General features: G+C 33.1%; 1 protein-coding gene across 1 annotated transcript in view; it reads left to right on the top strand.

Moving 5' to 3' along the window:
- The window catches only part of STRN3 (striatin 3), a 115,561-nt gene that overhangs the window by 83,861 nt on the left and 7,193 nt on the right, over window positions 1–24,507 (top strand). The window contains exons 8-15 of the mRNA XM_081228279.1: window positions 1,897–2,007; window positions 10,884–11,021; window positions 15,170–15,303; window positions 16,622–16,797; window positions 16,990–17,037; window positions 17,338–17,459; window positions 20,784–20,951; window positions 22,187–22,375. Of these exons, the coding sequence (XP_081084405.1) occupies window positions 1,897–2,007; window positions 10,884–11,021; window positions 15,170–15,303; window positions 16,622–16,797; window positions 16,990–17,037; window positions 17,338–17,459; window positions 20,784–20,951; window positions 22,187–22,375 (1,086 nt within the window). The remainder of the gene's footprint in view (window positions 1–1,896; window positions 2,008–10,883; window positions 11,022–15,169; window positions 15,304–16,621; window positions 16,798–16,989; window positions 17,038–17,337; window positions 17,460–20,783; window positions 20,952–22,186; window positions 22,376–24,507) is intronic.

The following is a 24,507-nucleotide window of genomic DNA, read 5'->3' as shown; positions in this document are numbered from 1 at the left end:
AATCTTTTAGTTGTAGTATGCGGACTCTCAGTTGCAGCATGCATGTGGGATCTAGTTCCCCGACCAGGGATCGAACCCGGGCCCCCTGCATTGGGAGTGTGGAGTCTTACCCACTGGACCACGAGGGAAGTCCCCAAGCGATTCTTTAGATCACATTTTTTCTTAGAGTATTTGATAAGGTGACAGAACGGATTCCTGATATAGCATTGTTTTCATGATTAGAGTACATGAAAAGTAGATTTTCTCTTTAAATCATTACTACATCTGTATTACAAACAGTATTACAGTTTGCAGATTTGACAAATAATCGTGTAAATTTCAGGCTTGAACAACCTAGTTTCAGGTAATTCAAGTTAGCAAATTTTTGGATTTAGCTTTTTACATACTGACTACCTAAGATCATAGTACCATAGGGAGAAAGTGATGACAATTATAGTAGGAAAAGCTCAAGGTACAGTAAATTGAATTTCTATGTACCTTTGGCTTGCGGGATCATGATTCCTCAACCAGGGATCAAACCCGGGCCCCGGCAGTGAAAGCGCCGAGTCCTAACCAATGGACTGCCAGGGAATTTCCCTGTGTACCATTTAAATATGAGAATTTTTTATGTTTACTACATACAACTGTCTATAAGGAAAAAAGGCTTTTTTTAATGTCCACTGTATAGATGCAATCAGTGAGTCCTAGGGAGTTTATAAGGCTTGTAAGCCAGAATATAATGAGTTAACAAAAATTTTTAAAGTATGTTTTCTCTAAAATCTTCCTCTTATGTCAATCTTCTTGATTGACTTAGCCTATGTGTTTTGGTATAATTTTTATTTAATAACAGGGTTAAAAAAACTCTTAGTTGTTCTTTAACAAAATGTTAAACTTCCTAATAACAGCTTTCAACTTAAACAGTAAGTTTAAAACTTAAAGTATGGAAAAGCCTTTAATGCCTAAAATAATTCGAATAGACATATTTTTATTCTGCTTCTTTTTAATGCTGTTTTTCCTTTAGTTTACTATAGGGTAAATTTATTCCAGGCACAAGTATTTACTTAAAACAAATACGGATTTGTTTATTCAGCTAAAATAGCTGAAGTATCATCCTTAGCAGATGTACAGCAATGTATGTTTTCACTTCTCCATACTTGTCACTGCTTTTATCTTACCCTAAAAATATCAGCTCTTAAAAAGTTCTTCAGTGGAATTTGAGTTTTGTTTTTTTGTTTTTTTTTTGCTAATCTTAGTTGTAGACCAATGGAAGAAGGTAATGAGATGTTGAACTGTTTGGATGGGGTGGGGGCAGAGGTGGGATTCTCTGAATGCTTTGTATGGATTATTCGAAACATTGTAGTTTGGAATATATGTATGTATTATATTGGACTAGAATGCCTCTCCATTAGTACAGTTATTTTGTGCATGCAGAATCAATGTGACAGAAGGTGCATGAATATTTTCATCAATAAAATGGCACTGACCTTTCTAGCTTGCACTTTTATGAGTAGTTCGCATGTAATTCATTCATTTGCTTTTATGATGCTGGCTGAATAATTTTTATTAACATTTTTATAAAGATGCAGTGATCTATTTTTGTATAACATTAGATTTCTAATGTCAGTCCATTGTAAGAATATCAGTTATTGAAAGAATAATAACCTTCAAATTTGTGATTCATAGAAATGAAGCACCATTTAACTTTTGTTAGTGGTATTAAATGTTTAGAAACTTATTAGATGAGCTTTTAGAGTTTGAGTTGTGAATACCAAAACTGAGACTGCACCTTTAAAGTACTTTGAATATATGCTATTAGTACATTTTTATTATGATTATATAAAACTATAACAGTTTACTGCCAACAGCTTGCATTGCCAACTGCTGATTTTTTTTCTTTTAATAATATGCTGCATGTAGATAAAGATGACCTCTCCCCAACTACTGAGGTTTGGGATGTAGACCAGGGACTAATAAGTAAACTGAAGGAACAGTACAAGAAGGAACGAAAGGGGAAGAAAGGGGTAAAGAGTAAGTGCAGATTCTATTATAATTTTTGTATACCAATCTTTGAGAAAAAAAATTTTCTTCAGTTCTGATTTTTTGTCTACTTCTTTTTGTTTTATAAAGGGGGCAACTAACTTTAAACTTTGTCTGTTGTATAATTGAAATTTATTTGAATATAATTTAGGTTGTGTTATTGATCAAGTGGGAAATCATTTTAAATATGTGGATAAGGATGAAGGAAGGATTTCAGAGTTTTTGTCTGTATTTTAAGCTTTAAAAAGTTTACCAAACTGTAAGGAATATTGGCCTTGGGATGAAAAATAATAGAAATCTGTTCAAAAGGAAGAAAGTATAAATTTCTGTATTGTTGATACATAGGGTATTACTGCTATAACCAGCTCATGTCCAGGTTACATTTCTTAGTTTGAGAATTCCAAAATACAGTGAATAGGAAAGCCCTTTCCATAGTTTGTGCTTTCTGGCCTTAATCCAACCACAAACAACAACAGTAGCAAAAAAAAAGCTCTCCTAGGTAGTATTTTCTTGGCTACTCTGATGGAGTAAGGCCAGAGGAGAGGGTAGTGGTGGCAGTAGGGTTTGTTTGGTCAATAGCTGAGTGTCTTTGGGTAGGTACCTCAGTGTATTTTTCACTGTTAATATCCTGACCAATGTATTGTAAAAGTATAAATTTAGCTACAGCACATCTCAAAGAAGTAATTCATTTCCATTTTGTGAATCAAGCTTAAGAACAGTCACATGAAAATCATCTTCAGACCTATGAGTATTAAATGGAGAAACTCAAGTTTATTTTGGGGGAACTTTATTTTGAACTGACCATTGAATCATGCCAGTCTAAATTTTTTGACTGTGTGTAGGAGAAAACAGTAGACTTCAATGGCAAAAACCATATAGGCATTCTTTCATATTCCTTTCTCTGGTGACAAGTATATTAATTTATGAAATGGCAGTTGCAGTGGAAAAGGGTGTAAGTTTCCTTCAGTGAAGCAGTTTTTGAATGGTTTAATTTATTGTGGAGGTAAATAAGGAATTTGGGGGATTTTACGTGTTGTGCACTTTTATAACCTTATGCTTATTTATGTTATTGCATGTGAATAAAAAGACAAACTGTTCTCTAAGAAGTTTCATATTTTATGTTGAACTGCTTACCATATTTTAAAATGTTTAATGCTGGGCAGGGACTGTATTCAGCTCTAACATCACTTACCTATATAATTAATGCATGTTGAGTATAAAAGTACTTTTGCATGATTTACCATTTTAATATAGACACAATGACATTAGAATTTTAGGGTTTAGATCTTTTTTTAAAGAAATAAAGTAGTTTATTTGAATATTAGGTTACTTATTTTCTGTATGTTATTCATAAACTGACTTACCTGCTGAAGATTTCTTTAGAAAATGCTAGGTAGTGTTGCTTTTAATTTAAAATATAGATACCGCATTTTTTTCCTGATAGAATGTGTTTAGATCTATACACATATTTTTTCTTTTTTTACAAATTGAAGGTTTGTGGCAACCCTGCATTTTTTTTAGCAATAGAGTATTTCAAATTAAAGTATGTACATTTTTTAGAGACATAGTTCTGTTGCACACTTAATACAGTACAGTATAGTGTACACATAACTTTTATATGCACCAGGAAACCAGAAAATTCATGTGACTCACTTTATTGTGATATTTGTTTTATTGCAGTGGTCTGGAACTGAACTCTCAATATATCCAAGATATATGCCTGTACCTTTTTGAGGTTTAGAAAGAAGATATAAGTCAACTTAAGGTTTTTTAGTTGTAGGTTTTACATTTTTCTAAAAAATGTTTTTTATTGAAAAAAATACCTGTTTAATTAAGAACTATTAGAAACAGATGAACTGAAACTAAAGTCTAAAATCCCCATAAAATTTTAATTTAATTAATTTTCTTTTGTAGGATCATAATATGCAGTTTTGTTATTTGCCTACTTAGCTAACAGTTCACAGAAAATACCATTTCATGTCAATAAATATTCCACTGTATAACGTTTTCCAATTTCTTTATACCAAGCTACCCTGTTGTCAAGCAGAATATTGCAGAACCTAATATGTGAAATGGGTGAAAGGGAGCTACTGTGATTAAATCAGGATCTGGAGACCTCAGAGCCATGCCCTGAGGTTCTCATGTCTCAGTACAATTTTATTACCAAAATGTGTACTGTGTTATTCAACCAGTCCCCTTTCATTTTGATTTTGTATCTGTTTTCTCAAAAAAAAGAATTAACTTTATATAGCCATAAAAATAGCACATGCTTATGATTCAAACAATACAAGTAGTATGTAGAGACACAAAAAAGTAAAAATCACCTTCAGTCCTACAACTCAGATATTAATATTTGGCATATATTCTTCCAACTTCTAAATGTCTTTATACAGAAACCTCCTTTAACAATTTCCAACAAGAATATCATATTGTTTTTAACTCATTTTTTCTTAATTTTCGTAGTCATCTAAATAAAATATAATTTTAGTGGTTACATAGTATTGCATTTTGTGGATTTAATGTAGCCTCCATTAGTTAATCCTTCAGATTGTTTCTCATTTTTACTGTTTTTAAAAACACCAGTGCTTTTAAGTTTACCCATGTATGTAGATATAAAGATGAGGTTTCCAACACTGTCTCAGGAGTGGATAATTAGGAAATAATAAATTATGTTTCTCTTTACACTTCCTTTGTGAATTAGTTAAATAAAAACTTTTTGCTCTTTAATATAGAGTTCACCTTGAAAATGTTGGCTCTGAATCCCTTCCATGGAAATAAATTTTTTTTAATTGATGGATAATAAACTTAGGTCTTAATCCAGGTAGAACATCATGTTAATGCTAAGATACAATTTTACATGAAAAGATAATTCGTGAATTTCCTTAGCATTCTTATTATCTATTTTTGTTGGGTTTTCTTCGGATATTTTAGCAGATGTGGCTTTGTATACGTTAGAATAATGAACTTTAGCCTTTTCTTTTTTTTTCTTTATTCCAAAATGTGAATGAATCACACCTGTTGGATCATAGAACTAAGTTTCTACAGAGTTTTTTCTAGCTTCTTAAAGGGAAGAAAATTATTTGCTAACTTTACCATATGAAATCAGATACAATCCAATCTAAATGCCTTTTTTTTTTTAACGGGAGAAAAAGTGGTGAGAATGCCAACTTTTTAACTTTGTAAAGACTCAACCATTATTTGACTCTTAAAAATGGAAAGACTTCTAAAATCAAGAGCCAGGAAGCTAATGTTTATCTATCTTTCAGTTTGTTCACTCCATTTCACCCTTCTTTTTTCCCACCTAAGGCAAAAGAAAATAAAAGTGACATCCTTGCCTTGGACTGTAGATACAATTCAGTATTAATTTTCTTTTTCTTTTTCTTACTTTTTCTATTAGTATTTCTAAGAGTCAACACCATGAAACAAAAGAGACTTGATACAGTTATTCTGGTCTCAAGCTTCAGAAGGGTTGAGCTTCCTTTTCTTTGTAACTTTTTATTTTGACATAACTTCAAACTTAAGGAAAAGTTGCAAGAATAGTGTAAAGAATTCCATGCACTTTCACAGTTTCTTTAAATGTTAACATTTTACTACATTTGCTTTATCCCTTATCTCTTTAAATATGTACCTTTATTATTTTGAACAGTTCAGAAAACTGAGTAAGTAGTAGACATGTTGCTCCTTAGATACCTTAGTGCATGTTACTTGACCACAAACACATTCTCCTATATGACCACAGTACAATGATGAAAATCAGGGAATTAAGTGATATAATACTATTATCTAATCTAAAACTCTGTTTTCTGTAATCTTTAAATAATTTCTAAGCTTTCTGTAATTGGGAAAGGGAGTGAGGGGGGGTTCTGAATTAATCTTTTGTCAAAATCTTGGTGTGATAGGATTTTTCTAGCTTTCTGTGGTCTCCTTTTTTGCAGTATTTTATGTCTCAGTAAAAACATGTAAATCAGTAACAAAAATCACACTGTGTATAGCAACTGAAGTAAGAGTAAAGCATCTGAAATTTGGAACTTTTATTTAGAATATGAAGGAGGAGGGTAAAAATCTTTTAAGACTTTGGTATTTGTTTCGGTTTTCAACATGGAAAGTTTAAATTGTGGATTGTAATATGTTTTCCTTTAATAGATAGTCTTATTCTTGCTTATTGTTACTCCTATGCTATTTTATACTTATAAAATTGAGGCTTATAAAGATTAGATTATTTCATGTCCTTTCTTCAAAAGATTTCTGTTTCAAAGATTCACATATAAATGAGCATCCCTGGATCATTTTCTAGTTTTCCTTTTTTAAAAAAAGTTTCATATTAGTATTTGTCGTTTGCTATTCCAGATTCAGGATGACAAACTGTCTAGAGGGAATGTAATATTTTTGTAAATTGTAACTTAAGTCCAATCATCTATATATTAGGCATTTTAGAACATTTAAGGTGAAATTATTATTTTGTAGCAGTAACTTTCAGTAAGCCTATAAAAGCACCTTGGCACATACTATAAAATGACTGTGATGATTAACCTGCTTCTGTTTTGGAGAGAGTCCATAAAACTGTTCACTATTCTCTTGCATCAAATCAAAGACGAACAGTTGTTTCATAGTTAAGGGATATTATTTTCAGCTAAGAAATGCAGTTGTTTTATATTTCTGGCTTCAATTTCACACTTATAAAACAGACCGCTCTTCAACTCAGGTTTCTTTCTCTTTTTTTTCCTCCCCCAAGAAAATAATTTAGGTATTTTGACAAGGGGGAGAAAGTATTTTGATGCTCTTTCAGTCAGGACACATTTTTAAACTGCAGAATCACTTTGCAGCTAAATTATTTTTTCCTTAATATTGTGATGTCATTTTTTTTAAGATGACATTTGTCATGTCAAAGCTTTCTTTTAATTAAGATGATAGTCAGAAAATAAAACAGATCAAGCAAACATGACATAACTAAACCTTATTCTAAAATAAACTTATCTTTCCAGATTGCCTGCTAAACATTTGGTTTCACTTCAGAATATAAGGCTGATTAACAAAGGGAAAACAGTAGATTCAGTAAAAAAAAAAAAAAAAAAAAAAAAAAAATACTGTTTTACTTAAAATAATAGAGTCATGGAAAGATAGATTTCATGTCATGAGTGTGTATGTTTGTGAGTGTGAATTCAAAAACACTAACACAGCAGTTGTCAGTCCATAGTTTGGCTTATACATGGCATACTGTTTTTCGTTTTCCTAGAATCTGTTTAGATGATTGTGCATTTGTATAGACTTGATGGTCGTGGTTAAGAGGTAGATGGGTGGTTTTATAATTCATAGTGGTGAAAGAACAGTTTTTCTTGGTGTTACAATTAGAAAGAGTGTTTCTTCTATAGATTAGAGTAACAATTGAGAATCAACTTTTGTTTAATTAATACTTAATGAGTCTTCAATTATGCCCTTGAATATTTTTATAATATTATGTATAACATTCTATTACACTAATATGATTACAATTTTCTCATTATTGCTAATCAGACTTCAAATTTTTTATTTGAAATTGCATTTCATTACAATTACTGTATTTAGAATGGAGGATAGATTTAGAAAGAGAATGAAAGAGCATTAAATGTAGTTAGTTGAAAGATGTTCTACAAAGTCGGTGCTAAATAGGACTGTTACAGCTGGTTAAGAAATCTGCTTACATCTTTTAGCAGTTTTTGAGAAACTAGAATTAAAGCAGGGACATTCCATCTTTCCTAAACTTGCCACTGTGCCAAACAGAAACTAATGTTTGGCTATAGTATGCAAGCCAAAAAAAAAGTAATAATTATATAATTTGGGATCCTCAGTTTGAACATTAATTAACTTTCATGTTGTCTTCTGCTTTCCTTTTCTTCCATATTTCCCAGTCCATGTGTTCAGGAAGATATGACTTACCTGTAGTGATAAAACTTTTTCTTGTCTCTATTATATTTAGCTATCATATGATGAAATTATTTATAAGTAATATCTAATACAGTCAAATTTATGGTATACATAAGTATGATAAGAGTGAGCAGAGAAAGATCAACAGAGGCTCACAGAGGAGATGGAAGCATGTGCAGGAAGTATTCTCACCTTTCTAAGGGATAGGTAAGGACAGATATGACAAAATATGGTAGAAAGAACCTTGGTGAATATTGATACTATAGGGAAACTGCTCTGATTTGAAAATTAGGGAGATTTGTATTGTGGAGCACTAAAAGATGAGATTGGTTAGGAAAATAGGATCAGCACATATGAAGCACATACAGGGTTAAGTACAAGGTTTTAGTTAGCTTTGATTCAAAGAGTGTTGAAGTGCTGTTTGTGTTTTCAGAGTAAGGAGTGATATGATAAATGTGATAATTTTGGAAAACTAATCTAGCTGTAGTATTCAAATTTGATTAAAGACAAATGGAGCTGGGAGAGAGGAAAGCCAATTAGGAACCTTCTGCAGTAATTCATAAGAATGAAAGCTTTGACTAGAATAAAGTCAATAGCAAGAAAGAGATTAATCTGAAGAATACTTTTTTTTTTTTTTTTTTTTTTTTTTTTTTTTTTTGTTACGTGGGCCTCTCACTGTTGTGGCCTCTCCCCTTGCGGAGCACAGGCTCCGGACGCACAGGCTCAGAGGCCATGGCTCACGGGCCTAGCCGCTCCGCGGCATGTGGGATCTTCCCAGACCGGGGCACGAACCCGTGTCCCCTGCATCGGCAGGCGGACTCTCAACCACTGCGCCACCAGGGAAGCCCTGAAGAATACTTTTTTATAATATGTTTTATTTATTTTTAATTTTTTAAATTTACTTTTGGCTGCGTTGGGTCTTTGTTGCTGTGCGCAGGCTTTCTCTAGTTGCAGCGAGCAGGGGCTACTCTTTGTTGCAGTGCATGGGCTTCTCGTTGCGGTAGCTTCTCTTGCTGTGGAGCACAGGCTCTAGGCGCACAGGCTCAGTAGCTGTGGAACACGGGTCCTAGAGTGCACGGGCTTTAGTAGTTGCGACGTGTGGGCTCAGTAGTTGTGGCTTGCGGGCTCTAGGGTGCACAGGCTTCAATAGTTGTGACGTGCAGGCTTAGTTGCTCTGCAGCATGTGGGATCTTCCAGACCAGGGATCGAACCCGTGTCCCCTGCGTTGGCAGGCGGATTCTTAACCACTGTGCCACCAGGGAAGTCCCTGAAGAATACTTTAAAGGAGGATTCTATTTAAAAACAGATCTCCCCCCTCTCCTCATTTATAAGTTGAAAAGGAATTCTTAAGATGTGATGGCAGGGCTTCCCTGCACTGTAGAGCCCGCAAGCCACAATTACTGAGCCCGCGTGCCACAACTACTGAAGCCCACTTGCCTAGAGCCCATGCTCCGCAACAAGAGAAGCCACCACAATGAGAAGCTCGCACACTGCAACAAAGAGTAACCCCTGCTCGCCACAACTAGAGAAAGCCCGCGAGCAGCAATGAAGACCCAACACAGCCAAAAATATAAATTAAAAAAAAAAAGATGTGGTTGCAGAATTTTAAGAATAAAAATCAAGTCAATGATGTTGGTACTCATAAGTGGGAAAGTTATAAAGGAGAGCTATTTTGTGAGAAAGGATAACATTCATCTTCTTTCATGTTGAATTTCACTGATGGTTAGACTTCCAGTTGGCAGTTTTTCATTTATTAGAGAATTTGTTTACAGTCACTTCATTGTTCAGGAGGAAAATCCTCAGATAATAACTGAGTTTTCTCCATTATAATTACTTTAGGAAATTCAGACTACTTGACATTTTCCATACAGTAGAGTTGCTTAAGCATTTCAGAGAAGCTAGGGATTACTGTGAAATAGAGTTAATAAATGTATAAGATTCCACCTATTTCCATTAAGCCTTATAATCTCATTATCTGGCATTCTGTTAGGGATAATGATAGTTCCTATAGAATTACTAATATTCTCATAGCCATAGTGAAATTTAATAATTATGTAGTCTAATTAGTCCATTAATGTTGACATTAGTAAATAAGGTCATAAAGTGTGGCCTTGGATTTGCCTATTTTAATTCTTTTTACTTTATATTGACTATAAAGCATTTTCTTTTGTCTTTTCAAATTATTTTTTCTGACATTCTTAAAATTATTTTCTTTCAAAATACATAAGAGAAATGATTCTCCTGTCATTTCTGAATTTCACAGTTAAAGAGATCCCACAGTACTGTAGATGCTACTGAGTTTTGCATATTTGGGCCTGAATTATCCATGCAACAGCTGAAATTCTCTCCTCAAACTTATGGCCTATGACAATGTTGACTTTTTATACTAAGATGAGAAACTAAGAGAGCTCATGGGTAAATCAGGTTTTTCAAATTTGGGAAAAGTGAAAAACATTTTGAGGAAAATTGGAGTTGATTTGTTAATGACATATTTGTGTGAATATGGCAGGAAAATATCCACATAAACACAGGGAAAGTTAATTGTTTGTTGCACCCTCATAAAAATCATTTGTACTAATTTCTTTGTTAATGTTTTAAAATAATGGATTAAGTTGGAAAAACTCACGTTTTATTCTTTACACTGTTAAATGGTAACTTAAACACCAAAATTTTTTGTTTTAATGGTACCTTCTGTGTCTGTGAGCTTAGAACTTTGGTTGTGTGACAGAAGACTCAATTTTATGTATATATGTATCTCCACAAAAATAGTGAATATCTTAAATATTTAAATTATTTATTTGGGGGGGGTTGGTATGGAAAATTGAAGACATCTTTGATTATTGGAGATTTTTATAACTGGAACTTCTTAAAAATAGCCTCTTTTGTTAGTAAGTAGGTTTTTAAGGCTGCTAGCAAGTCAAGCGGTAGCTGCTACATGAACCTCTGCTGCTGACATTAATTTACAGGGGTCAACAGGACAAAACTCTACGACATGATAGCTGATCTGGGAGATGATGAGCTGCCCCTCATGCCTTCAGGATTCATAAATCAGTCTAGGTCAGCCTCTACTAGAACTGATCATGAAGGTGCAAGAGCAGAGGAAGGTACAAAATTTAGCTATCATGTTTATTTACATTGCAGAAGACATTAATTCCAAATCACATCTCCTTAATATTATAAACTTGCTGCTGTTTTAAAATGATCAGTTTATATGATCTTCAGAGAAGGTGTTGGACAAGCTCCTGGTGTAATTGTCCTAAGAGATTTTGAAATTTTTGGCTTCTGTGTCTTTATAATTTTTTTGTTTGTTTTTGATGTTAGGTGGAGTTGTTTCATATATCATTTCAAAGTACCTTTCTGAACTGTGACTTTAGCTTACAGATCTAGTAGCAGAGAAATAGTAGACTTGAAATAGTACATATGGAAAAGAACTACTTAGTCATTTTGTCATATTGCTTACATTTAGTAACTAATAATAACTGTCACTGATTAGGAGACAACTAAGTGCCAGAGATTGTGCTTGGAACTTTACATGTATTTATGTATATATATATATAAAACAATTGCCTGATTTAATCATTTTAGAATAAGGCAACATCATTATTCTTTAACCTGGTACCAGGTATATACTACCTGTAATGAATTTTCTAAAGTTTACCTAAACTCGAAATGTGCAGGAAATGAAAATACTATTTAGGCATTTTTTTCCATAATTGATTTTAGCTGAAGATACATAGATGTACTTGAGTAATTTATAAATCTAGGTCTAGATAGTTATAATTCTAAGTAATGAGACTGAATTCTTACCAAAGGCTTATTGTGATATATAATACATATATAAAAGATAATCCATTATCTAATAATTTGGCATATAGATTGAATTTCATTGATATTTCTGCTTTTGCTCTGTAAGGTAATTTGATACCCCAGTCAAAAAATTTTCAATACATCTTATTCTCTTCTAAGGGTTCTCTACTAGTACATTTTCCTTAAAGTTAAATAATTTTGCATTTTTCCTTTACAGTCAATCATCTCTGCATGCATTTACCACTTGCCATAATCTAGGAATATTTGAGGAAGGATAAAGAAAATCACTAAAATAATAAAACCAAAACAAAACATATTCATGAAAAGCAACAGGAAAAGTAAAAGTCTATTGATTTTTCCTCGATCTCTTTCCCACTGTTAAGCTATTTTTCTGTTTTACTTTAGGAAGTATTTTCTAAAATGCATATACCAGCTCCATTATTCTTCATTTTATGCATTTAGTAATGGTTTACCAAACAGTGTATAGGAAAACTTGCTAAAATTTTTGTAGTTAACACTGTACATAAACTGCAGATTTTACAGCTTAAGGCAAGGCCATATTAGCAGGAATTAGGGACCCTTTTAAATGTTTCAAACCAATGACCTATAGAAAAAAAACAGTCAAGACTCATGCTACACAAAAACCAATTTAGAACTTGTATGTATGTTGGTGTCTAATTGTGCTTTTTAAAGAAAAAAATGTAAGTCAGTGATCTGACTATTAATAGTGGAAGGTCTAGGAGGTGGGAAGATAAGCATAACCTTATTAGACTTTTTAAAGGGTAAATATTATTAGAGTCTGTTACTAAAAAAGATTTAAGTTCAGCTTTGACTTAGAGCTAAGAAGGGAACATTAGAGTTCATAATCTCTTATTTTCAGTGGCCATCTCCAACTTTATGCATTCCTATTGAAGGCCGTGTCATACCTCATTGTATAAAGAAAAAAATGTCTGTTTTCAAGGAGAGAAACTTACACATTACAACATTTTAGACTATTTTTAGTTAAGACTTAAGGTATACCATGTTGCCACCGGCATGGATGGAATCAGTTACTGAGCTGTGTTCTTTAGATTTGATAATATTGAAGGAGATAGGAAGAGTTTGATATGTGAGCTACAGGTTTCCTTGGTCATTAGTGTCCATAAAAAGGAGGATTAATTTAAAAAGTACACAAAGGACCTTGTTGTAAGACCTCGTTTTGTAGACCCTAAGGTTTCCGTAAAGGGAAATGCTAATATGATAATAGTTTTCTTAAATTGCTTGATGAAATCTTTTAGGCTATCTAATAAAAGGTATCATAATTTATATCATTAAAAACTGCTCCTTTTAATAATTTTTCTTTGAATTGCTAATAACATTTTTATGCTTATGTAATCATGTGCTATAGGTAAATTATGTTAACGTTAATAAAATGAATTTATAGAATAGAAATTAATTCCCTCTGCAAAGAAACAAGGGCAGATAAATTGAGTATTTATTATGATTGCTATATGCCACAGAAATGGGTGATTGTGGAAAGGAGAAGTACAGCTTAAAAGATTTTTTTCACTGAGATGTATATGTAGTAAATGCTGAGTGAGCAGGGTAACTTGCTATATATAAATGGATATATGTGTATAGAGATAGGGAACTGTAGTTATGTGATTAATTAGAAATTGGTATACTTTTTATTTAATACAATTAATCTAAAACTAATAAAACTAGCTAATATTGCTTAGACACTTCCCTTCACATGCTCTTAAACTGGTCAGTAACTGATAAGAAATATCTCTGCAAAAAGAATATGTAATAATGCAGAAGAATTAGTTTCCATGTTAAAGTTACCAATTCTTTATTGGGCATTTATCAAAAGTTCTGTTACTCAGTGTTTGTATAATTGTGAGTGGGAGGAATTGTGGCATTTTGTTCTAACTTGTCTTAGAAACAAATTCTGAGCTTAAAAGAAAAACATGTCTTTGTACTGGCTAAAAATGCTTTGAGAAAGTAATACCTAATGAATTTTATATAATTGTTCTTAAACATAATTTTAAACTATTGATTTTATAATTCTCAGCTTCTTCTGGTATTACCAATAACTGCATACTAGATAGTGGTAGGAAGGATCAGTGCTATAGATTATTTAGATTCAGTAGGTATAGTCATTATAAAATAAATTAAATACTACTATCCCTATGTGTATTTTCTATCCGATTTACCCTGTATCAGTTGCTGACACACAGCTTCATTTTAGAAATGTCATTCAGGACCCTATTTGAATCAAATCATATAGCTTACTTTGATATTACAGATTACTTTAATAAATAATAAGATATTCTAAATAAGGATGAATTTTACTTTTGCCATAGTATATATCTAGGAGAAGTTGACTTGTATCTTCTCAGAATATTCTCAGTAGTATTAGTGATGACTGACAAATTTTATGACATCTGTTATGTTTCCTATAGTGTATTAAATTTATATCATCTTTTATAGGAATTTTTCAAAATTGATAAACAGCTTGAATTTTTATTTTTCCCTTTTAAATTTGCTCATGGATTTTAAATATGTATTGATATGTTGAGTTGTTTTGTATTACAATGATTTATGTACTTTCCCCTTGTATTTTAAGATTAAAAGTTTGCTTTCAAAGCATGTTTAAAATGATACAGAGAATTATTGCTTATACTATAACTGTAATAGCAAAATATATAGTAGTGTAGTTATTCTAATTATGGCAGTGTTTGATTTTAATTGGTCTAAGTATCAGAAGTTTAAAGTGCTATCCATAGTCAGTATAGATTGGTTATTTTATTTTAGAAGTATAATGGTAAATAAAAGGGAAGTTAAAATAAAAAAACATAGTCAAAGTTTGAAAGCTGGAAGCCATTCTGAAGATCACATACATTAACCTTTTAGGGAAAGAAAATGGACAGTGATGGTAGAACTGCCCTTTTCCTAGACCATTGCTGTTACTGAAGAAATCTGAGCAATTTAAGGCTTCACTTTAGTAAGCTGATACACTGTATTGCAGACTGGAAACCATTTACATGTGAATACTTATATTAATTTTTACCAGGGACTAGAATACCTAGCACTTTCAAGCAAATATGATAGAAAGGAAAAGGACTTAGCAACAACCTATTATGTTTTTTAAATAGTATAATTATAGTTGTACCAAAGTGATAAGTGATGTAAATAGACAAAGCTTTTGTGCCCCATCTCCCACCCTGAAATAATATATCTAGTGCACATTTGATTTGTGGGAAATTATGCTTAGTTCCAAAATAAACACTTGTTTATTACTACACAGTAATAGGATTTTTTGAGTGGAAGAAATGAGGGAAAGTGGGAAAAAATTAATTATATTACTGAATATTGTAACTGTTACGTACTTACATTTCCCCCACAATATTGTCTTGTACTGTATGATTTTTCAGCATTTAAGAAGCGGTTTTGTTCTTTATAGCTGAACCAATAACGTTTCCATCTGGAGGAGGCAAGTCATTTATTATGGGTTCTGATGATGTTTTGTTAAGTGTACTGGGCCTTGGAGACCTTGCAGACTTGACGGTAACAAATGATGCAGACTATAGTTATGATGTAAGTGCAGTTTTATTTTTAATTTTTTAATGATTTAATAGAAGGCTCCTTATTTTTTGGAAACACTTATAAAACAGAATTAATGTCAAGGTGCATGGAAAAGATAAGTTTAAGTGTGACATTGTGTTTATTTGAAGTGACGTAGTTTTTTTCTTATAACTACTTTCTTTGTGGTGTTTAAATTTTTTCTTAGGTATTGTGGTGGATTAGTTAGGAGTTTGGGGTGATTGATTACCTTAAAATATTGGTTGATAAATATCTACCTGAGTAGTCAACTCTCAATTACCTACTCAAATTAAGCCATATTTTGCTGTTAAGAGAAAAGTAGGTAACCCGAATCACTTATTTGCCTTCAGGATAATTCTTAAAAAGCACGTTTTATTGTTGAACTTTTTTTTTAAAGGATAATGTTAGAGTTAGTTTGTCATTTCCTGAATATTTAGTCCTTCATTTGAGGGATGGGGAGAGGATGGAGAGGATGTGGGAAGGACAGTGTTAGAGGTGAAACTAGTCTTGGATTAAATTTTTTATAGACAATAAACACTCAATTGAGAGTTAACTATACTTGTTTAGATTTTGTATTAGTGAATTTGCAGTTTTTCAGCAAATTAATTTTTTTCCTTTTATAACAAAGTCCTTTTTTCTACATTTTATACTTATGTTAGAATGCTTTTTTAGAGACATCAGCCTTGGTGGGCTGGATTATTCTCATTAATACTTTTAAAGTATATAAGCAACTAAATTCCAATAAACTTTTGACTACTTTAGAAGTGGTTTCACAGCCTGTCTTTACAGATGGAGAAATGAAGGTAAAAAGATTAACCTCTTATCAGTATCAATAAAGTGTCTTTAGTTCAGACTTTTGGAAAGTACTTGCTGCCTTGAAAAATGTCACATGCTGATTTTCTAAATGACAGCTGTATTGTTAATGTTGTACCCTTGGATTTTTAGTAGTAATTTATATAATTTTTATTGTTTTCATGTAAAGTATTGCAGCATGGTAGTTGTTTTGTTTTGTTTTGTTTTTGTTCTCATTTGATGTTTAGGACTTTGGGTTTACCCTGATGATTAGGTAAAACAGATTAAGGGACTGATTTGATCTAAGTATTTGAAAGCTAATGAAATTATTCTTCTTAGTTCTTATTAAATGATAAAGATTTGTTATAAAGTTTTTAAGGTATACTAAATTTCCGCTGGACATTTTATTTTAGCAAAGCAGTTTTGAATATATATTTTAAACACGCCAAAACAAACAAAAATTCCACATGCCTATCAATTAACTACTTTTACCACTAAATATCCCACTCTTTCTTTTTAGTTGCCTGCCAATAAAGATGCCTTTCGAAAGACATGGAATCCCAAGTATACACTACGTAGTCATTTTGATGGAGTACGGGCATTAGCTTTTCATCCTGTAGAACCTGTGCTGGTTACTGCCTCTGAGGACCATACTCTGAAACTATGGAACTTGCAAAAAACAGTTCCTGCCAAAAAGCAAGTATTTTAATGTTAGCCTATTCTTTTTCCTTCTGAATTTGCTAATTATAAATAATTACTATTCTTTATGGTCCCATATCTTTTATGTACTCATTTGATCTTTCCTAATGACCCTTGTATGTCAACCAGTGATTTACCATTATTTATCTTCTCTCTCCCCCCCCCCCGCTTTTTTTCCCCCTCTTTTAGGAGTGCCTCTTTAGATGTAGAGCCTATCTACACATTTAGGGCCCACATGTAAGTTTTATTGAATTAGGACTTAATTAACAATGATAGTTATTGTTAACTATTATTTATCAATTGTAAAACCTTATAATTTTCTCGTAATGTTTGTTTTATATTAGGAAAGACATACTGAACAATATTTCATTTGATTAATAATTGTATTAGTGAGAATATAATCAGTACTGTTCAAATGTACATGTTTACCTAAACAGTTTTAGATACCACATAAATTTACAGAGAGGTTGGGGGGGTGCAGATATGAGTTTCTCCTTAGGCTTTATAAGTAATTTCTTTCCTCTTTTCCTATAATAGTGGTCCTGTTCTATCATTAGCTATTAGTTCTAATGGAGAACAGTGTTTTAGTGGTGGTATTGATGCAACTATCCAGTGGTGGAATATGCCTAGTCCTAATGTGGATCCATATGATACATATGGTAAGTAAAAGGCTCAAGATGTCTTTTTTAAAGTGAATGGGGCTGACAAAAATAATCACCTCAAATATTATAAGATTATTTAAATATGTATTAGTCTCTTCATTTAGTCCTTCCATTTACTAGTAATATGCTTTATTAAAGAGAAAAATTAAGAAATATCATGCCATGAATATTTTAGCCTGCGAGTTGGTACTTCCTCTGTGGTGTTCAAAAATTAAAAACTGTATTAATTAAAACATTAATTTCAGTACTAGTTACAGAAAGGAGAATAAAATTTAATACAGGAAATAATTTTTAAAACTTAAATACTTTATGTAGTTCAAAAAATATTTAGTGGGAGACGACAGAAACAAATTAGGGACATAAGGGTATAAATCAGTCAACTTGAGGGACAAAAAATTCCTTAATTTAAAAAAAACCTTTTATTCCCAAATGCCACTTTTAGAATCTGGCTAACAAATACCTGCACATGTATTCAAATATATTTACAAGGGCATTGTTTGTAATTATAAAAAATTAAAACAAAATGAATGTTTATTCATATGAGAATGGTTAAATAGTTGTCTACTTAATGGTTGGTTCATTTAAAAAGAATTTAAAGGACTTCCCTGGTGGTCCAGTGTTGAAGACTCTGCACTCCCAATGCTGGGGGCCCAGGTTTGATCCCTGGTCAGGGAACTAGATCCCACATGCCACAACTAAGAGTTCACATGCCACAACTAAAGATCCCACTCGCTGCAATGAAGATCCTGTGTGCCACAACCAGCACAGCCAAATAAATAAGTAAATATTTTTTAAAAAAGAATTTAAGAGCTCTTTGGTCTTTTTATTTAACACACACTTGGTGCCTAAATTTGCCAGATGTCAAGCATACATCAAATAAGAATTAGTCTAATAGAAAAAACAGACTTTAAACACAAACAAGGTGATGGATAGTTACAAATTGTGGTAAGTGGTATGAAGATACAGTACTATGAGAGAGAGTAACAGCCAAAGTCTTCTTTAGATATAGTCTAAAATAATCACATTCAAGCCAAAATCTGAAGAACAAAAGTTAACTTTTAGTAAAGAGTTTTAAGCCAGGAAGCAACTTGGAAATGTAGGGTTTAAAAAGATAACTCTGGCTGTTGCAAGGAGAATAGATTGGGGGTGGGAAGAGTGGAGAAAGGAATACCAATGTGAAGTTGTAAAGTTGTAATGTAGTGATCTGGTAGACTAGGTGAGAGATGATGTTGCCGAGATTAGAGTGGGTAGTAGAGCAGTTGGAGAGAAATAGACTTAAGACATACTGGGGAGATAGGGTAGAACAGACAGAATCTATTGATAAATTGGGTTGAGTGGATATAGTGATGGATGAGTGGCTCTTGTTTATTTTTTAACAGCTTTATTGAGGTATAATTCACATATGATAAGATTCACCCTTTTGAAGTATACAGTTTAGTAGTTTTTACCATATTCACAGGGTTGTGCAGTCATTACCACTGTCTAATTCAGAACTTTTTCATTACCACACCTGCATTTTTGACATGAGCAACTGAGTATACAATGGTAGCATATTGAATGGGAACAGAACAGGTGTGAGAAGATAAAGGATGCTGAGTTTGGGTTTTTATGCATGTTAAGAGATGGCAATATCAAGTAGGTACCATCAGTGTCAAGATGTGAGAATGGGTGGCATTACATAGGGAGAATGTGTTGTATAGGGTAGGAAGAGAAGGCAAATCCTGAGGAGCTCTGACATGGCGGGTGGGGTGGCTAGAGCAAGAGAGCCAACCAAAAAAACTAAGAAGGCATGGCCTGTGAGGTAGGTGGGTGTCCAGGAAAATGTGGAATCATGCAAGCATACCATTTTGAGAAGAAATGGTATGCACTTTCAAATGTTGCTTAGAGGTCTAATAATATAAGGATAGAAAGGTTCTTTTTTGTAAGTAACAAATAGATCGTCCAGGTTTGGGCCAGACAGAGGTTGGATGTTGGGGCTAAGACCAGAAGGTAAAGGGACCTCTGGATGACCTTTCAAGGTACACTCTAGATGAAAAGCACTGTGATGAAAAGAAGGGAAAGGAGGGAAAAGAGGAAGGAAGGAAGGGAAATGTTATTAAATTTGATAGAATAGACTTTGTCATTGGTGATTTTAGCAAGGGTTGTTTTGGTGTGGTGATGGTATTGGAGTGATTTAGAGAGTAAATGGGACTTAAGAAAGCACATTTACTCAATATGGTTTTCTGTTATTTGGTGGGATCCCGGGTGGTGTAAGGTTTGTTTATTAGGTTGAGAGATTTTGGAGCATATTCGTTTGCTGTGGTAATGATCCCAGGGAGGAGGATAATCTGTGTAGTAGAAAAACTAAACATGAAAGCAAGTTAGTGTGTTGAATGGAATCCAGAATACCTGGTGGAATTAGCCTTTTGAGGGAAGAAGGATAATTCCTTAGTTGTATCTGGAAACACGGAGAAGATGGTTTTAGATACGAGTAGATTTATAGGTTGGGTGACAAAAAGGTAGGGGGAAAGTTTCTATTTCAACGGTGTATTTCCCCAGTGAAGTATGAGAGAAAATCATTCATGAGTAAGGGAGGTTATGAACTGTGAGTATTGCAGAGATGATGAGAAATATCTGTGCAAAGTGGGAATTTAGTAGAGAAACAGGATTGTAGGACAAATGATGTTCAATATTATTAGCCCCCATTGTCCATCAAATGAATGGATAAGTAAAATGTAGTATATCCATACACTGGAATATTATTTGGCAATAGAAGGAAATGAAGCACTGATACATGCTACAACGTGGATGAACCTTGAAAACATTACGCTAAGTGAAAGAAGTCACAAAAAGCTATTTGTGTAAAATGTCCAGAATAGGCAAATTTATAGAAACAAAGTAGAATAATGGTTGCCTAGGGCTGCAGAAAGGCAGAGAGGAAGATTGGGGGGAAATAGCTAACAAGCAATGAAGGTGTCCTAATGTTGCTGTGGTGATGATTGCACAACTTGTTGAATATACTAAAAACCATTTAATTGACACTTTATATTGGTGGGTTTTATGGCATGGGAGTTACATCTCCATAAAGCTGTTTTTGTTTTTTTAGTTTTTTTAAGTGTGTGTTCCTTTAGAAAATTGCAAAAATGTAGGAAAGTATTGGAAAGGGGAATAAAAATAACCCATAACTCCACAGCATAGAGATGGCTATGTGCACTTTGGTTTATCTTATTATGACTGTATGTGTAGTCTTTATACTTAGTTATGTAGTAAGTTATCTTTATATACAAAAGCATTTTTTTAAAACTTCTTTCAGCTAACTTTTGTTTGTTTCTTTTGTTACAGAGCCAAATGTTCTAGCTGGCACTTTAGTTGCTCATACAGATGCTGTCTGGGGTCTTGCTTATAGTGGCATAAAAAATCAATTACTGTCATGTTCAGCAGATGGCACTGTTAGATTATGGAATCCACAAGAAAAATTGCCATGTATTTGCACTTACAATGGAGACAAGGGTGAGTAAATTTTGCCTCTTTGAAAAAAGCTAATTTTTTAAAAAATTTGGAAGATAAAAAAGACAAAGTAGTTGATTTACTATTTCCTGACTGCTTAAAGAGATAATTGAAAAAAATTTATAAAGCTGTGATAATCTTTTTTATTCCTAGTCATTTCTTTTATAAATAAGAAAGGTGCTTTGCAAGTATATCCTGTAGCTCAGTGCTTTTTTTGACCTTTTTCAGGACATGTCCTATGTGAAGAATAGAATTATTTGTATGTAACAGTAGAGTAGACAAACAGAGGGTACTTATAGGAACAGCAGGAGGCCCTCCACCAGCTCCATCCAAGTGGCTGCTTACAAAGATTGAAGGGATCACAGTCTCAAGCATACCTATAAACCACATATGAGCACACTGGTTGAGAAGTCTAACCATAATCATTGAAATAGCACCCTTAACTGGGAAGTGCAAACTGAGTTACACAAGTAATTTTTTTTAATCATACCTTTTATTTTTACTAAAAATAATTTTTCTAAAACATTTTAGATGAACATTTATGCTTAATTTTGTTGGGTCTCTAGATACCTTAGTGATTCTACTAATTTTTGAATTGCCTAAATAAGCTTTTGAGGTGAAAATTCATTTAGGTAATTTGTTTCTTGCTTCATCCAGGTAATTAATTGCTTACTCCAGATTTCACATAGTTATGCATTGATCTGGACAGTTGAATTTAATATGTTAAAGAGCAAAATTGCTGCTTGTGCCACTTTAGGATAGTACTGCATCAGTGGATTCCAGAGTCCAAACCTTCATTTTCACAGATCCAAAAATTTGACTTGTATTAGCTATTTGATAAGGCTTACCAGTCTCAGACAGGTGAACAGTCTCTGAAGACAATGATGTGAGAATGCTATTTTATCATTATACAGTAAGAAATAAAATTGCAAGTGGGCCAGTAAACTAACGTAGGTTTTTTTTTTCTCTCTCAGAAGAAAATGCATAGGAGAACAATAACTTTTGTATATATCTACTGTTAACTTTAAGAGTCTTCTAGCTATATTTTTCTTGTGATGTTATAAAAACTCCTAATAATTGAGGAAAAGTTACCCATTATATCTTACCATCCTAACACATTTTTTTTCTTTTTCATTATTAACATTATTTGAAGAATATTCAAACTCCTTTTTCTTACTAGGAAATCAGAGATTTCTAAATTATTGTGTTTACACTGTGTCTCTTTGTGCTCCTTTCAGAGCATGGAATACCTACATCAGTTGACTTTATAGGCTGTGATCCAGCTCATATGGTGACCTCTTTCAACACTGGTAGTACAGTAATTTATGATTTAGAAACATCACAGTCATTGGTGATGCTTTCATCACAGATAGATTCCGGTAAGTTTTCTGGTAAGGTTGGAACCTTAAAAAGGATTATTTCACAATAGAGGGTAACCTTTCAATTTTTATATTTTGACTGTATTTAGGATGGAAAAATAATTACTTTCACTGTGTACTTATTATTTCTGCTGTTTCCTCAAATTATGCTTAAAAGCTTGGGTGAGTATGTGGGGACAGAGAAGTGAGTAGAGCAATGTTAAGGTAAAAGAAAGCAAGTGAAATAATTAAAAGTTTTTAATGAAAATACATGTGAAAGTAGAGAAAATATAATGAACCAAATGAACTCATCATCCAGCTCCAATAATTATGTGTAAATGGCCAAGGTTGTAAGTATAGGACATGGTATGTATTTTACAGTTTATTCGAATAGGGATCCAGATAAGGCCCATGCATTGTGATTGGTTGGTAAGTCTCTCAGGTCTCTTTTCATCTGTAGGTCCCCCCTCCATCTCTTTTATTTCCCTTGCATTTTTTAATTGAAGAAATTGGGTAGTTTGTCTTATAGTTTCCCATAGTTTGGATTTTGCCAGTTACATCCTTGTGGTATCATTTAATGCGCTTCTCTATTCATTTTATTTCCTGTAAATTGTTTGTGGATCTAGAGGCTTATTCAAATTCAGGTTCAATGTTTTTATTTGTCTTCATTTTAAAGTTTTTAAGTGTTTTTGGCAAGATTATTTCATAGTAATCTGAATTTTTTTCAGAAGTAAATATTGTCTGGTTTATCTTTTTATGTTTCCAGTCATTGCTTGGGTCCATTAATTCATTAACTGTTGAAAAATTATTTTCTAATTCTATCATTTCTTCTCCATTATTAGCTAGAATGCTTCTATAAAAAGGGACACCTCTCATCAGTAATTTGGTTACCTGGAGTTAGTAGTTATAAAGGAAAAGCAAGATAAATGATTGCTTTAAGATGATGAGGTAGTTCCCTAGCATCCTCCAAAGGTGACCAGTGAGTCTTTTGGGTATTGTTTGTTTTTATTAGCATTATAATCTTTCTTGGATACAAATGTATTTTATGTATTTCAGTCTGGTGCAGGTATTATCTTTATTGCTACTCCAATTATTTCATCTTTGGCCAGTGGGAGCTTATTCAGCTTGGCTCCTGAGTCCTCCTTTTGACATGACCCTGTTAGTTGTTGATGGTTTTCTTACCTTCTGAGATGACAAGGTGTTCTAGGTTCATCTTGTTCACTTTGCACCCCAGATCTGAAATCAGCCATTTCTCTAAGGAGCCATGGTTTCTTTTAGTGGAGAATGGCATTTAGAGACTACAAGATAGGTGCTGTGCTATTGAGTCAGTCCCCATGGCTTTCATGTCTCTTGAGTTGGTCATTGGTTTAGACTTTCTCAGTGGACAGAGCTAGAAGTACATTTTTAATAAAGAAAAAGACTGATAAATTTATACAAATACTTCCAATTCTAATTCAGATTTATCTCATTGATTTTATATCTTTATCTCATTTTAACAATGTTGAAACTCTTGGTTCTCAGCAAAATCATCATAATTTCTTGTTTGATTTATCTCACAGTACAGATACAGTCATCTCCGAATAATAATAGCAACACCAACAACAACGGTATCATTACTGATAATAGAGTATATTCTACTAGTGTTGGACAGTCTAATTACTGTGCTTTTTTTTTATAATTTTTTTTTTTTTTTTTTTGGCTGTATGTGGGCCTCTCACTGTTGTGGCCTCTCCCCCTGTGGAGCACAGGCTCCGGACGCCAGGCTCAGCGGCCATGGCTCACGGGCCCAGCCGCTCCACAGCATGCGGGATCCTCCCGAACCGGGGCACGAACCCGTGTCCCCTGCATCGGCAGGCGGACTCCCAACCACTGCGCCACCAGGGAAGCCCAATTACTGTGCTTTTAAAAGTCACTTGAAGTATTTCATTTCTTTGTGCTTATACTGCCGATTGGATATATGGTTAAGTTCATTTGTTTGATTTTTCATGACTGCTCTTTTAAAAGTCATTTTATAATTATAGAAAACATTTAAATGGTTCCATGGTCAAATCTCAAACCACATTATACCCAAAGTGTCTTTTCAACCCAAGTCCCTTTCTTCCTCTTACATAGATTATTTTTTTCGATGTGTTTAAGTTAGTTAAGAGTTCTTGTATACATGTAGAACGATTGATTTACTTAGTCTAATAAATGTTGATGAT

The sequence above is a fragment of the Mesoplodon bidens genome (genome assembly GCF_964165515.1).
Source record: "Mesoplodon bidens genome assembly, chromosome: 3".
NCBI classification, from domain to species: Eukaryota; Metazoa; Chordata; class Mammalia; order Artiodactyla; family Ziphiidae; genus Mesoplodon; species Mesoplodon bidens.
Note: the sequence above shows the minus strand (reverse complement) of the source record. Positions and strands in the feature narration are given on the sequence as shown.